Source organism: Micropterus dolomieu, linkage group LG04 (genome assembly GCF_021292245.1).
Source record: "Micropterus dolomieu isolate WLL.071019.BEF.003 ecotype Adirondacks linkage group LG04, ASM2129224v1, whole genome shotgun sequence".
NCBI classification, from domain to species: domain Eukaryota; kingdom Metazoa; phylum Chordata; class Actinopteri; order Centrarchiformes; family Centrarchidae; genus Micropterus; species Micropterus dolomieu.
In genome coordinates, this window is record NC_060153.1 from 27,332,127 (window position 1) to 27,348,214 (window position 16,088).

At 43.3% G+C, this 16,088-nt stretch overlaps 1 protein-coding gene across 6 annotated transcripts; it reads right to left on the reverse strand.

The window, feature by feature from the left end:
- Nucleotides 1-4: 4 nt before the first annotated feature.
- Nucleotides 5-15,991, reverse strand: elf2b (E74-like factor 2b (ets domain transcription factor)). 6 transcript variants are annotated; one of them, XM_046046545.1, is made up of 10 exons: nt 15,660-15,991; nt 9,883-10,036; nt 9,463-9,715; nt 4,886-4,999; nt 4,182-4,376; nt 3,685-3,771; nt 3,374-3,566; nt 2,871-3,281; nt 2,553-2,730; nt 5-2,093 (listed from the first exon to the last, which is right to left on the reverse strand). In XM_046046545.1, exons 2-10 carry the CDS (start codon nt 9,955-9,957, stop codon nt 1,503-1,505), a joined length of 2,097 nt encoding a protein of 698 aa, XP_045902501.1. In that variant the 5' UTR covers nt 9,958-10,036; nt 15,660-15,991; the 3' UTR covers nt 5-1,502. The 6 variants fall into 6 exon arrangements, with proteins under 6 accessions (XP_045902501.1, XP_045902499.1, XP_045902500.1 ...); XM_046046543.1 differs by having other exon boundaries at nt 3,374-3,569; nt 15,660-15,990; XM_046046544.1 differs by lacking the exon at nt 15,660-15,991 and adding an exon at nt 13,385-13,587 and having other exon boundaries at nt 3,374-3,569.
- Between the last annotated feature and the right edge of the window lie 97 nt (nt 15,992-16,088).

The following is a 16,088-nucleotide window of genomic DNA, read 5'->3' on the forward strand; positions in this document are numbered from 1 at the left end:
GAACTGGATTCAGATTTCTTTTTATATTTCAGTAAAATCTAATACACTTTGAAACAAGAGTACAGCAAAATAGAATATACTTCAAATGTTGAATATACAAACAGTTCAGTCTGAACACAAACATCTTTCTCTACATCTTCCCTCTTTTTAGATCAAAAATAATGAAATGTAGGGGCAGGGCCAAAGTGGCAGTAAAAAAAAAATAATAAAAAAATGCATACTAGCAAATGGGCCCTCTGTTTAAAGCGAGAAGTAAAGTGACCTGGGATTGACAGTGGATTGATATTTCTCACAGACATCTTTTAATTAAAATTATGCTTCATTTCTTTACTGACCTCTGAGTTTACATACTTTCCTATTTGGATTATTTTTTTCCCAAGACATGGCAGCATGCATCAGCTCAGTCACACTTCTTTGCATTTCCATGCAGCCAGACTGTGTACAGTTGTAAAAAGAGCAAACATCTGTCAAAAAAACAACATAACTCAGAAACAGAGTGTGAAATTCAAGCCTACAGATTTTCCTAGACGATGGAGGGCACACTGATCTTCAACACGTTTCTGTTCCTCCTGTAAGACTCAATCTATATGGGCGTTTAAGCCTGATGGAGGCAGAGGATCTAATAATACAAATATTAGTTCCCCTAGTTTCAATAATACTGTGCTTGGTACAAGGTATCAAAACACAAAGACAAATTTCAGCTTCCTGTTCAGACAATACATGAAAAAGTTAAAATCTAAGGCTGTTCTTTTAACTCCGTAAACTGTAGTGTGTGTGTGTAATTAATTATTTTTTATATATATATAAAATTTTATTACATACACACACACGTATGTATACACGTACATACATGACCACTTTCTGTCTGATATCCTTCCATATCCCTCTCGCTCACTCTTTTAGGACTCAAAGTAGCACCACCCTAACTTGATCTGCACAGTGATAAGTAAAAAAATTACCAAGTTGCTGGTTTTAACATCTGTGGAGGCAAAAACTATAAACAAAAGGTCTCCATAGAAGCGTCATTACACCCCGCACTGTGTCTTTTTTTATTTGATAGTTCACATTTTGGTTAGTTAATTATTTGCCTCATTTTGTAGTGTTTCAGATCCCCCCCCTTGTACTTTCAAGGTTCTCCCCCAATGTGAGTCAGTCATAACGATCTATTTAGAAGGCATAAATTGTAGTGATCAAGGTTGGTCCCTTTACCTTTCCCAACAAGTTCTTTTAAAGTCTGTGTGTATTTCCTTTGTTGCAGAGTACAGTTTCAACTCTGCACACGACACTCAGAGGTTTCATTGTGGTTCTGAGGGAGACCGGCTTAGTTCAGTTAAGTTCTAGGGAAGATGTGTTGACAGGTTCAGGACTAAAAACAGGCCTTCGGGAGTCTTTAAAGTCTCACAGACTGCTGCTGGTTATTACAAGAGTAAAAATAACGCCAGACATGTACAAACTAACCCTTTCTGGCAGAGAAGGAAAAGATGGATTATGGTAGATGTGTTTCAACACTCGGGCTCTTCTGTCTTTATCGCCACATCAGGCGTTTCCAGTTTGATAACAACCTCAGCATCCACGACCTCCGATTGGACGTTCTGGACAGTTTTGGGGTGCACCTGGTTCTGCTGGACTGCCACCGTCACGGGCACCTGCACAGCTTGGACCTGGACTCCTGCAGCCTTCAGCTTCTCCAAAGACACCAGCTCCGAGCCATTAATGATGCCGCTTATGATCCGAGGCTGGGCCGTCACCGTCTGATTAGCCGTTGATACCGTTACCACGCCGGCCCCGCTTCCCGGCTGTGACACCACAAGAGTCTGTTGTTGCGTCTGTGTCGGCATGGTGAGTCTCATCACTTGCGTTCCTGGCGCGACGCCGACAGGTGCCAGGGCCCGGACCGTCAGGGGGCTTCCTAGCAGGCTGATGCTGGCTGGGGAAGCCCCGACGCTGGACTTGTTTGTGCCGGTGGAGGCCTGGAGCTGACACTGAGCGAGCTGGTGGGCTGGGATCGTGATGATCTTGGCCAGCTGGACAGTGATCTTGTCTCCGTTCTCTGCTGTGGCTGGAACCATGGTGGGGATGGTCTGGATCACAACCTGCCCAAAAAAAAACCACACATGTTGAATATGAATGTGTTTCATGAAAGTTAACAAAGACAGACTAAAACCAAGAATGTTACAAACTATTCCCTAAACTGATAAACAAGTCTGCACAGGGATCCTGCAGGGTTCACCAAGTTGAATTTAAAACCATTTATTCCACATTGTCCTTAGCAGTTGCACTCGCACATTATGAGACGATGAGCTTCCTTACTGCTGCAGCTAGCAGTGGTGCAGACAGGCCGACATGCTGGTCAGTGAATAAGAGTAATATTTCTTCATTTTCACCAACACACATACGCTTTGATTACTTTACGCTTTAATTACTTGTTTAATGAAATGTATGGGGTTGATTGTTCTTGATGTTGTATGTATGATGCTTTGGCAATGTTGTTACACATTCGTGCCAATAAAGCTCATCTGAATTGAACTGAATAAGTTTCCACACGTACACACCTTCTGTTGTGAGTTGGTGTTACCAGCGGCAGCGCCAATAGCAGAAGTGTTGGCGAGGAGGGTGGCGTGGCCGGCTGCCCCCGTTGTTCCTGCCGGCTGCTGCACGGCAACAGTGGAGATCTTCTGACCCAGTGATGTTGTCATGACCACAGGCACCTGCATGGCCACCCGCACCGTCCTGTGCACGAGATGCAAGACAGCACAGAGTCAAGAGTCAACACTTACAGTTGCAAAGTTACAAGTTGCATCAGCCCTGCTAATATGAGACACCCTTTAATGTCCAAACTGAAGGCCCTCGTCTCTTTGCGGGAGTCTAACCTGGGCCCAGTGGCGGTAGAGATGATAGCTGTGTGAGACTGCTGGGTCTGACTCCCATCTGGCGCTGTTGAAACAGTCATTATCCTCGGTATCCCTGCGGCCATCGCTGCACCACCTCCTGTCACTGTCTTGCTGCCCATGGCGAGAGGAGTGTGGACCACATTGGTCCTGTTCCCGCCCCGCAAGATGTTGGGCTTCTTGGAGGACGACAGCTCGGTCGACTGCAGCATGTCTGGCGGCGGCGGAACACGCTCGTAGGATGCGACGGCCTCTGAGCTGATCAGACCATCGGGGGCGGGCATGTCTGCCTTGTCGTCGTCGATGATGACGATGTTCTTAGGCATCTCTTTGAACTGGTAAACCAGCCGTTGGCCCTCTACTTTAGCGAGGATGCCACGCTGGTAGTAATATCTGAGGGAAAAGAATAATCGGGAGTTAATGATGCTGCTTCCTAAAAAACACAAATAAGAAGAACCAATCTGAAATACATACACACAGCTCACCTGAGGGCCCGTCCCATGGTCTCGTAGTTCATGTCTGGCTTATTCTTGTGTTTGCCCCACAGCTTGGACACAGCCTTTGAGTCGACCAGCTTGAAGATGCCCTTCTCCCTCTGGGTCCACTTGATATACCGTGGACAGGTGTTCTTGTCCTGGAGGAGGTCCAACAGGAACTCCCAAAGGTAGGTGGTGCTTCCTGCTGGAAATCAAGCAAACTCAACGTGCTGCTAAACAGTAACCCATCTTTATCGGCGCTTCACACATTAAACTGCCAACAGATGTATGTATATATGTACATTACTACTGTTCGGTACCTTTCCCTTCTCGTGGTTTCTTCTTGATACCGAGGTCCAGCGAGCTGTTAGAAATAACTGACTGATGCGTCTTTGGCTTCCGTCCAGCTATTAAAAAGGAAACATTTCAAACAGGACTTAATGATTTGCTTCAATCACTGATGGAAATCCCCTACTTGCGAGGTTGAATTAGTGACCCATCAGTAAGAGTCTACCACTAGACGGTGCTCTTGGACAAAGTCAACATCTGTAATTAACAGTGTGACTTCAAGCCTGTGGTTTGAGGTTTGTGGCCTGGCTTGTGAGGTTAACCACAGAGCTGCCAGATGTTTTCCATTTCAAAAACATTCAACAGTTTGTCCTTTTTCCAAAGCTCCACAATATGCTGCTGGTGGTGGGTATACAACATCAAACTGTTTGTGCATGCTTCTACACAGCTTTAGACTACTAGGGCTTCAGTTTCCTCACTTAATATAATACAATTGTGTGTTTGGCACAAACTACAAACTCCTGTCTACCTCTTCTCTTCCTGGGCTCTGGTTCTGGCTCTTCAAGCAGGGTGACCATATCTTCCTCCTCCTCCTCCTCTTCCTCCTCCCCTTCCTCGAAGCACTCCTCGGTCGATATCTCCACCTCGGTCTCTGTAATCATGTCGGGACGCATGGCAGCGTGAAGGAAGTCTGGTGTCGCAACGCAAGGTGGAACAAAAGCTTCTGAATGGAGAAATAAATGAGGCAGGAGTTAGAACTGAAGCTGCGTTATGAAGTTTTAATAACCGTTAGGCTGATGACATTTTCACTATTATATTTTGATAGTACTCAAGGCTTAAAGCTCCCTATGGGAAAGCAAAAGTTAAAACATTTTATCTCATAATGTTGGGCCTTTACACCAGAATTTCAGTAACTACAAGAATCTATGTGATAATGCTTACGGTCTTAGAATAGTAACAAGGGTTAAGAAAACTGATAAATAAAATCTCTGTAAGGGCTATGAAATCTCAAAACCATATTTTGGACCTTAAGAAATATTTAAGCTTGAAATACTTTACTTGTATGTACAACATGTTCAAACAGCAGACCACATTTTCATATTTGACCACCATACAGATGAATAAAATTATCTTGTGTTAATTATAAAACATTTCAAATATCAGTTTCAAGCCGACCTATTTCTAAATGGGTAACTAGCCGGGTTTTGTGTATTATTAAATACTGTGCGTTACCTGGACTACGGTCTTCCCTGAGGCTAGAAGGTGAATCCATGCGCAGCAGAGCTTCCGCAGCCTCAAAGGTCTTATCAGAGCAGTGGACACCGGTGCCATGGACAGAAGCCTCCACTGAAACACACAAGTTTAAGAAAAATAAAATTACTGGTTGAGCCCAGTGGAGACTGTTGTACCAAAATACAGTTACACTATTAATCCCCGCAGGAAAAATGTGTCCTGCTCAAGGACATTCCAACATTATTCCATCTTGCTTTCCAATATCAAAGCTAAGAAGCCACAATTTATTAATTTACATGGTCAACTTAATAATTTCCCAAACAAATCATAATAAATACTACCAACTGCAAGTCACCTCTATTAATACAGTGCTGCATGTGCTGAATACAAAATGCTACTATATGGCGCCCCCTAGTGGAGAAACCAATTCCTTTGAGACCATTGGTAGACACATTCACTCTGATCCAGACACAGTATGTGTCAGAAATGTCGACATTATCTTGCCTCTTTATATTTGTTAAACTAGTGAGTGTGAGAAGTTTTTTATTAATTTTTTTTACACTGCACTTTTAGCTTTTGTTTGACGTTGCAAGGTACAAAGATTGTTTCAGGATACTGAAGGCGTTACACAAGGAAAGGTTCAGCCAGTAAAATGCCTCAAATATCTGCATGCAGAAAAGTCATTGGCAGGCAGTTGAAAGAATCCTAAATATAGTCCTTATTTACAATCTCAAAATATGGCATGACATTGCAAAAGAAAACAGTGCTGTTTAAATCAAAAATTAGATTCAGCCTGTTGCAAAGGGAATGGTACGTGGCCCCATCTGGGACCCTGAGAAGGAACCCAGGGCACCTGCTGTTGCTGTCAATCACGGGTGGGGAACCGGAGACCCCGTTACACCCTGCCCTGTCCATGTTTGGCTCTCTCACTGGGGCAACAGACGCTGCATAGGGCACAAAAATGGGCTATCTTTAGATTGTCCCACTCATTCAGTCCCTCTCACAAACAAACAGGACATGCTGGTAGCCCTCACAGCAGAGACCCTATAGCCTGCAGAGCTGCCCTTGAAACCAGGCAGCAGCGCTGTAATAAGACCACCAAAAGGTGCGAGGTCAGAGAGTTGCAGCTTGGCTTGACCTACATAACCACATATACACTTTGGCCATTTCTAGTCTGTCCAGAATGTTAGGATTTGTATTTATCTGTAATAACAAAAAATAACACGTCGACAATTCTGTAAATAAATAAAAGAACACCAACATTATGTGTAGGTAGCGTGTAATACAAGTATTGGAATATTTTGAAGTTAGGGAAATGCCTAGTTATGAACCCATACTACAATGTAACGGCGCCAAGAAAAGCAGCAAGTCCGACAAAAAGTAGAGCTGCCTCTGGTGACTTCCGTGTTTACAGTCCTCATCCTTTCCCTCCAGTTCTCTTCGAAGAAGCTCACAAATCCTCTTGTCACTCAACACCCGCCTTGCCTCCTATTGGCTCATTCTCCGGTTAACAGCCCGCCCTCGATCAAACCTGATTGGACTCATGCTGACGTCCTAACGCTGAGCGCACGCTATTGGGTGACTAGGCAAATCAATCAACGCCACGCCCCGCCCTCTCAAATACACAATGCTTCCGCCATCGAAAAGGGACAAAAAAAAAAAAAAAAAAAACTTTACATCTGAGCTTAAACATTAGTGGAAACCACGCGGTGTCTTCACAACACATCGCTCATGAACACAAACAGTGGAAACGCGAGTGAAAGCACACAAAATGTGTGTATTCGCAGTTCAGTGTGGTCGAAGGCTGAAGCCGCACTTGAAACAGAAGAAAGCGAGTGAGTCAGGCCGAAACACGCTCCACAACACCATGACGGAAACCACGGAACAAAAATATCTAAACCTCTGACACTACAAATACATAAGATGTGCTCACCACACCTAAAACTCACAAAAACACAATAATACAGTCGTACTTTTCTGGTGTAGTTTATTGTTAATTCAGGGACAATGTGTGCACGTAATTCCAACAAAGGTGACAAACTACAGCCAGCCACGGTTGAATACTACGACACACGTTCCTCATAGCAATAACGAAGGTGATATCTGACCGTGTGGACCAGATTTAAGCTAGTAAAAATAAACCCACATGTTCTTCCGACTCAGACAGCGTGGCAAAGACGTAGGAAAGACAACATCTTTACACTTCCTGGTTGTGCAGAGCCGATCTGCAAACCGTTATTCTTAAATCACACTGCAGTAAGAAAAATCTGCTCCAACATGCAAAACACACTCCGTGCAGACAACCATCTATTTGTGCAGACAGGCAAGCCCTACAGACGTTTTTCACCTTTTAAACCAACCGGGTTTTATAAACCATGTAGCAACGCCATGCAGGTTGCTACCAAGGTGATCACTTCCTGATTGCCCTCCATTACTTCACGACACTACTCAGCAGACCGAGGCGCAGCGGTCGAGGTTAAAAACACTACCCGTGCGTTAACGTTAGCTTCCGGATCGAGGTTATCGGTACATTAAGATCCGTTACCGGCTCTGATGAGTAGATCGAGCTGGTTTGCGTGCCCCTCATGCTGTGAAGTCGCCATGTTTTCCCCTTGCTGCAGATTCACATTGAGTTCTCACTGAATTGTATAGGAAGCTACTAGCTCATATCACTCCGCCGCAAATAGGAAATCTCCTTGAATTCAACGAGGCCCAATACGGCGGCAGAAAGGTATCCCTCCGCCGCCGACACAGGAAATCCTTCCTTCACCCTCACTCACTTGCGTAGTGACTACGTCAAATAAAGCTGTACCGTGTTAACTGTTAATAACGGATATAATCATAACGGAACAAATTGACTGCTACAACTTCAACAAGAAGAACATCTCACCCACTTCAGTTAAAAACAAAATAACTCCACATGTTTAGTAATGACTGTGATTACATGTATGTTGCTCTGTTTAAACTATGTATTAGAATTACTTGACAGCATGTGTTGTTTTTAACTGGTAATGTATAAAATTATGTTAATTAAATTATTAGCATCAACACTTACTAAGTACAAATAACCATTAGGAAATTAAAAGTGCAAAATATTCTTCAGGTTTGCTAGAACTTTGTATGAAATTTAATTTAAGGTCTGATGCCACATTAGTGTTCCTAAGCAGGATCACATTATAAACCAGAAGACTCGACCCAAACTCTCATGGTAAACATATCGGTTAATAAATATACAGGATAGTTTCCTACTGTTCAATTGTTAGGTATTACTGTGTTTTTGTCTCTGAGATAAAACAGACACAACGTAAATTCATTAAACAAAAATGCAACTATTATGTATTTAAGTAGGCCATTTTAAATATTGTAGTTTCTTCAGCTAATCCTCCTTTTGAGACAGCGCATTTTTCCATTTAGAACCAGGCTCAAAATTGCAGTAAACTATTAGTGTATTAAAAAATCCTGGTAATTATGATACATGTTTTATTTTGCTAGCAGATACTTCTAATTAAGATGTGAAAATGGAGATGGAATTTAGGACAGTGTGAAGTTCAAAATAACATTGCCTCCATCTTTCAGTGTGTTTTATACGTGTGAACGTTGCATTGGATTGGACACATCATTAATAAGAGATTAATGTATGATTAGACAGTTAATACTGGATACCTCCGCTGTTCATAAAATAGTCCAAAAATATCCACAAGGTGGCGACATGTGAACTAAGATGCCTGTAACCCCCACAGCCTACTTTACTGTGCCTCTGGTGCAGAATCACATGACAAATATTCCCCATTTCAGTCCAACAACAACAAACAAAAGCAACACTTTCTAGGCTTGATTTTTTGCAAACGACATGTTGACCTTGGCTCTAGATTCAAGTGAACTCACAAACCTTTCAAAACATGCTCTAACCTCTGTAATATACCAGAAAACACTTTTGGAAATGAAACAATATAGTAGATCATCAACATTTGAACAAAATTGTACTACAGACCGCAGACATACCACAAAAACAATACTTTTAAATGATGTTGGATGGTGTAAAGACTGGGTGAATTTTGACTTGGTGGACTAGGACACAGTCAGGGCAAAATCAACTGCCTATTTAAGTAGATTTGCCTCTCTGATGGACAGCTCTGGCAGTGGCATCGGCCACAAATATGTAAATGCTGACATCTTTACAACTGTGTATGTGAACCATGGATAGCTCAGCCTGTTAGTAAAAGTACCAATGTCTTGTTTCAGAAACATGCAGCCCATAAATATAAACAGTGTAACAGCAGGCAGCAGCAGCACATAAAATTCCTCTCTTTTTTTAAACAATATAAAACCTTTGTGACCCAGAGGAAATGGGAGTGGTGCATCAGCAATGGGAACAGGATATAGCGAAGAAACATGAGTCAAATTTCTCTGCACCTTGGGTAAAAGGATAAAGCAGGTTGCTTAACAACCAAGGTTTGCTCCGGGCTTTTCTGTGTAGTGTTACGTCTTGCAAGAAAGACTGTGATCTGGGTCACTGACCTACAGCGCTAAAAGGAAGATTATGAAGCGACAATAAATCATATTTTATTATGTCTCACCTGCCTCCCCTTCTGTCTCTACCTCCTGCTCATCGCCCACTTCCTGCATCAGGTAGGCCACGTCATCATACACAAACACCTGGGCTGAGTAACCTTGCTCCTCAGCCAGGCTGGCGCCAGGAACCTCCTCCACTATCACTGCCGGGTAGTCCTCAGCCTCCTCTCTGTCCTGTGTTTCTTCATAGGCCTCCTCAGCTTCACACTCCCCCTCTATCTCACCTTCAAGCTCCAGGTCCACCTCAGTCTCTCCCTCCTGCAGGGGAAACAGGTTGAGAGAGGGAAGAGTGCATGAGAGTGAAAAAAATAAACAAATAAAAACTTTTTAATAAAGGAATAAGACAGTAAACAGTAGAGAAAAGAAGATTCTGTTGTGAGCTGCAGGTGCAGTTTTACTCTTTCTTGTGTCTGTGTCCAACCCACCTGCTGGGGATCCTCCTCAGCTGCGACATACTCCACCACCGTCCCACCAGTGTCGACCAGTACCACTGAGGTCATGACTCATGCTCCTCAGGGATCAGCAGACGCAGTCACACCGCCGTCTCGTGGCCTCCAGCAGTTTGTTGAACAAAGGCCCCTGGAGAGAGAAGACGTACTTTGTAAACAAAGCTTTGTTTGATACATATAAAGTCTGTGATGCATCATTAGTATTTGACCAGATTTTGTCAAAAGGGGGTTTGATGATGACAGAAGTCTGCCTATTTCCCTGTGTCAGCCCTGTGCCGTGTCTCGATCAAGATGACCCTGTGCTTTAATCATCTCGTCCAGAAAACTTTCCAGATGGGATCCTTAATAAAATCGTTTGAAAAATATGCTTATTTGCCTTCGTGCTGGTAGAGATTTTTAGGGTAGTTATTTTCCTCTGTTTCCAATCTTCATGCTAGGCTAAGCTAACTATCTCCAGGAATTGGCTTTGTATTTACCGCACAGACACGTGAGGTGTATCAATTTCTTCATCCAACTTTCAGCAAAAAATGCAACTACACCTTCCACCCTCTGTGCCAACTGCAGACCAAGACCTCATTAAAGGCAGAGATATCTTGTATCCCTTTCAAATCTTTTCCTCTGCTGTTAGTCTGCAGGAAGTGTCTGTCTGCTCTTACAGGAAGAAATGCACTGACAGGAAGCCAAGTCAGTCCCTCTAACACGCAGTCCAGTTGAAGATCTAGGCAGGGCAGACTGGAAGCATGGTTAACAGCTGCTAAGAACCACATGGTCCTCAGATCTTGTTCCATGCTGCTCTGCTGGGGAACAATAGGATATAAGACAAAGGGAAGGCAGATTTACAGGACAGCGTTTAATCTGATGTGCCACCTACTCTTAATTTACTGACCACCGACCTACTGGGATTTGATGTAAATTCATTAAGTGCAACTGGTGGTATCAGTTGACATCAAACAATGTGCTTATAGCATCTGAAACCCCCACATCAGAACTGACCGCTCACTACATCCACCCTTAAAACAGCAGTGTTAAGGCAGATTTTTAGGGGATTTGTACAAAACAAAGATGTTTCTTGAAGGTTCAGTGTGTAGGTTTTAGTAGCATCTAGTGGTGAGGGTTGCAAATAGCAACCAACGACTCACTCACCGCTCACCCCTCCCTTTGCAAGCGTGGAGGAGAAGCTACGGTCGCCGAAACACTGTCGGCTCTTGTGCTAAATGATAAGTGTGCTCCTCCATTATCCAAATTTCTATTCTCTATTTTACATCCAACAAACCAGACAAACTACTACTACTTCCTTCTTCTTTGTATGTATTCAATGTAATGACGAAACACGCTCTGTAGAGCCGTTTGTCCAGTTAGGCTACTGTAGAAACATGGCGATGTCCGTGTGGGGACCTGCAGTGTATGTAAATAGGAATGGCTCCTTCTAAGGTAATAAAAACATAACGGTTCATTATGTAAGGTTTTTATACACCACTGAAAACATAGTTATGTCTATTATGTTGCATTTCTGTCAACAGACCCTCAGAAATATTACACAGTGAACCTTTAAGTCTTTAGAATATGATATGACGCCTTTAACAAATATTGCACCAACTGTGATTTGAAAATTGCAGCATGCCATATGGCGATTTTGATAAAATTCTGATTAATAGTTTAGCCTTACTGTGAATGAGGAGAAAGTGAAAGAGTGCATCATTATAGCTATTTGTCCAATTCCTTGTGTCTGTGCCCGACCTATGACAGGAAGGCTTTTAACCCTGGCTGCAAGTGTGGCCATTAAAAACAGCTACAAGACTTCAACGCTACACTTTCAACATAAACGTGGTCCCAAACAGTGCAAACTCCATTCTCATCTCCCCACATCTACAGCCCACCGTCTGCTTTAAGATAATCCTACGGAAAATTCTTCAAATTCTTCTGTTCATACAAAGACAGGTCTTTCTCACTAGTAAGTTTTTTTTCTCCTCTAACATGGTGCGTATGAGTTCATGCTCAGTTACTCTAACTGCTGTATAATGGATGAGCCATGCTGTGATGGTGTTCCCTCCGCTTCCGAGACCAACGTGCTATTAGCTCCGATAGAAATCCTCTGTTCAATTATTCAGTAGCATACAGCACTCAGCCACAGAGCTGTATGTTTGTTATGTTTGGAGGGGTTAGGTTAATTCAGAATTGCAGTATGCATTCAGGGGTAGGCCATCATGTGACACATCCACAGGTGTAGGCATCTTGTGCTACTCCTAAGTCCCAGGAAATCATTTACTTAAGCAAATCACCTCCCTCCAATCTCTATTTATTACCAAAGAGAGGTGCGTGCATGTGCGGCACCATCTGCCGTTATTTTGCTGTTTAACTGACAGAAGTTATGCAAGTCCATGGAGGAGTTGGATATTGTGACACATTGAGCTTTTGTAATCCAAGTATCTAGTCCTTTTAATAGAAACTCAATCAGAAAGACATTGTATGAAAGGGAGGGTCAACATGCAGAGTCCTGTATGTGATGCCTGTATGTATGTATGTATGTATGTATGCCGTGATCTGGCACTAAAATGACAACATATTATATATGGGTGGTGGGGGGTGGTGATGGAGACCAGGGTTCAATTCCCACTGTGACACATCCAGCAATGTGTCCCCGTGGATGACACTGAACCCCTAGTTGCTCCAGAGGCGTGCGATCTCTGACAATTAGCAATTGTAAATCGCTTTGGATAAAAGCGTCAGCTAAATTAATAAATGCAAGTTAATGTAATATGGATCAACCAATCCACACACACGTTTGTTCCTCCATCCCTGTGGCGACATCTCATTGATAAAATGCATTCCCCAGCCCCTGACCCTAACCTAATTGTAACCTGAACCACGTCTTAACCCTCAAAAAGCAGTACACAAGTCGGTTAGTGTGCATTCAGGTCCCCACCAGGATATAAAAACATGAAAACACACACAATCTGGTAGGAGTTGAGTCTGTCAAGCAGGACTTGCAGGCTGCATTGACTCAAATGTTACAGAACTTGCTAGACGACTGAACACGTGGCTGCTTTGTAGCTTTTCAGTTCAAAGATAAATGAGTTAAGCGGCTGTATTATTACCATTAAATTCAGAAACTACCTGCAGACACCAGCCACGTTACAAGCAAAGGAATTAATCATTTAAAAAAAAAGGTGTCACCTTTTCACTCCTTACAATTAGCTACTTATCATGTTGGTATTCCAGGAACTGAAAATATTTCTGCTGCAATGAACATCATTCTGGATAAGAGCTACAGCTACATGTGTCACTGTAATGGCGTCAAACTCATTTCGTTTTTAACCTTTGACTGCCAGGGTGAGAGCAGACGAGTAGCTTGATTCCTTTACATGGTGAGTCAGCAGCAGTCTCAAGACTTCACAATACACAGCAGAGTTATCCTAACACGTCAACCTTTCCACCACCAAACGCATCAAAATTAAAAAAGACAAAAGTCCAAACTTGCCTTGCGACAGAAAAGTAGATGCAGGCTAACATCTTTACATGGCTGCTGTTAAAAAATCCACAAAGAGACGAGGAAGAGAACGAGAGAGGTGAATTCTTGCCATGGTATGAGAAAGCAACAGGCCTTTTGTCTGCATCTGTCTCTCTGACTCTCCCACATCTCTTCTCTGCCTGACATCCATCCATCCATCCATCAGGACGTCCATCTCTTCTCTCTGCCTGCATGCTCGCTGTCTGCCTGTTCCCTGGGTGGAAGGAACCTCTCAGAGCAACTCAGCAGTTCTCAGACCCTGCCCTGAGCTCAGATCACATGACAAGGGTGGAACACACACAGAGTCACATGATCTTTCAACAACAGAGCTTTTGTTCCAAGTAGCTCGGGCTGTTGGTAAAGATACAACGCCCTGCCTTGTGCCCTGCCCTCTACCAACACACACACACACACACACACACACACACACACAGTGATGGCACAATGAGCAAATACATGGCAAGTATGACCTCAGGATTTACTTGACATTTACCCAACCCATACACACATGGACAAGTTCCACTATAACTCAGTTGCAACAAAGATATAGTCATGTGTTACGGTCACATTTAATCTCCTGAGTTAGCTTTTTGGGGTCATACATTCCCTTCGGTTAAAGGGTAATTTCAGTATTTTTAAACTTCAGTGTCGAAATGACTAGTAGGTATAAAAAGGATTTGGAATCCGTGCAGTAGTTTGCTTCAGCCAGCACCCTCAAACCGGCTGCAGATGTTGTAACGTATTCCTTCAAGGCAACTGCGCCCGCCCGTCAAAAATTACGTCCGCAAAAAGTGCTTCTTTTTGCCACCGCCAGGCTCAGACTGTTATAGGTGTCTGACAACATCATGGAAAGGATCCTTTTGGGTGACTCCCAGTAACACCCTTTTGTTTTTAACAAGACAGTGAAGTCTCCGATATCTTGTGAGAGGCGAGTTGTTGCAGGAAAACGAAGGTGGAAATGAGTCAGAGTTGGAGACGGGACTTTGTTGTGTTGGAGTAATGTTAGGAATTAAAGTCTTGCTAGCAGTTCCTCTATTTACACAACAAACTCCTCTCTCCAAAGTTATACACTTCAGCCACTACAGATGTTTTGCGGCTGCCAGTTGAAGCCATCGATTCCAAAACTTGTTGTACCCATTAGTCACTTCTGCTGCTCACCTCTACCACACACACAAACCCACGAAGCCTCCCACTATCATCGAAGTCCAATCCAATTGATTGGCATCCCTGTGCTCAGTGTCTGTATCTAGTATTTTCTTGGCAGGCCTCTCATGATTTATCCCAATTACAGAACATTCAGGCATGACTGCGACCACCCAGCAGAAACCTTCAGACAACAGGTCAACTGTTAGCTAAGGCTGCAGAATATACCAGCTGAGCAAAAGGCAGGCTGGCCAATCATTTACTAGCACGAAGCAGAGACACTGCAACTCACACTGGAAACTGCAGGTCCAGGTCTCTGTGAAGTCATCATTACTTATCAAAAATACAAAAATTTACTACATGTTTGTCATTCTTTTTGAGTAGTTAACACATTTAACAAGAAAAGCAACATTTTTCACTTACCAAATCAGCTACATTTTTATGAATATCACAAAGTAGAATGGTGAGGGAAGTAAATCCTTACATCAGTTATTATCTATTCAAAATGTTCAACACAAGCAATGAGAAAATGGAAAAAAGCGACAAACAAAGTCCTGACAGCATGCCACCAGCCTCAAAAGCCTACTTATCACCATCTAATACTACATCATATGGTTGGGTTATAATATCACACTTGCTATCCTACAAAGCCAATATATTTTCAGTGTGTGTTGACATGAATCGCGTTTGCCTTTGGCACATAAAAAGCAGCGAGGTTAGATCAAAGTTAATTGGCATTACAACCCCCAGTTGACTGACGTACAAGGACTCACAGGGGGAATCCACTGTTGCAATCATACCTTTGCTCTCCAATGCAGCTAACCTTATCAATCAATTATTAGCTCGAGCATCATTCACCTAATTTTACTGAGTATGCGCAGTTGGTCACGAAATTCAGTGCTATAAAACGCATTTCCAAGAACCGTCATTTTGGAGACTCCGTCGCACACAAGAAGCAAACAGAACAGATACAGGAGCTGAATATTGACATTCACTCGGCTAACGTTAGCTAGCTAAGTTAGCACTGTGACAGAAAACAAGCTGTCAGGAAAGAAGCACAACGAGCCGTGTGGCTAATGCTGGCTAACGTCAGCTCACTTACCGTCAAAGTCCCTTTTGTTGCTCCTTGCTGGCGACCAACTTAGTTCACAGGCAGCAACTTGACGTTAGCTAGCTGGCTAATGAGAGTTTTCTGTGAGTGTGGAACCTCTCCTCCTCCTCCTCTCCTCCTCCTCCTCCTCCTCTGATCCCACCGCAGCCGTCAACTGTCAGGCTGAGGAGTCCCGCTGCTAACCAAAATGCTAGCTAACCTAGCCTTAACTTTAGCGGTTTGTATTAATGATGAGGAGCCCTGGAGCCAGACAGATGAGGGGACAGACCTCGGCGCCCCTGGCGTTTCACGCGGCGACAGTGACAGTCTGTTCCTCCGCGAGACCGACCCGGTTGTCAGTTTACTCTCCGCTTGCTCAGGCAAATTACACTCGTGACGTCACTGCGTACAATAAACAGAGCTCACCAGAATAAAGTCATT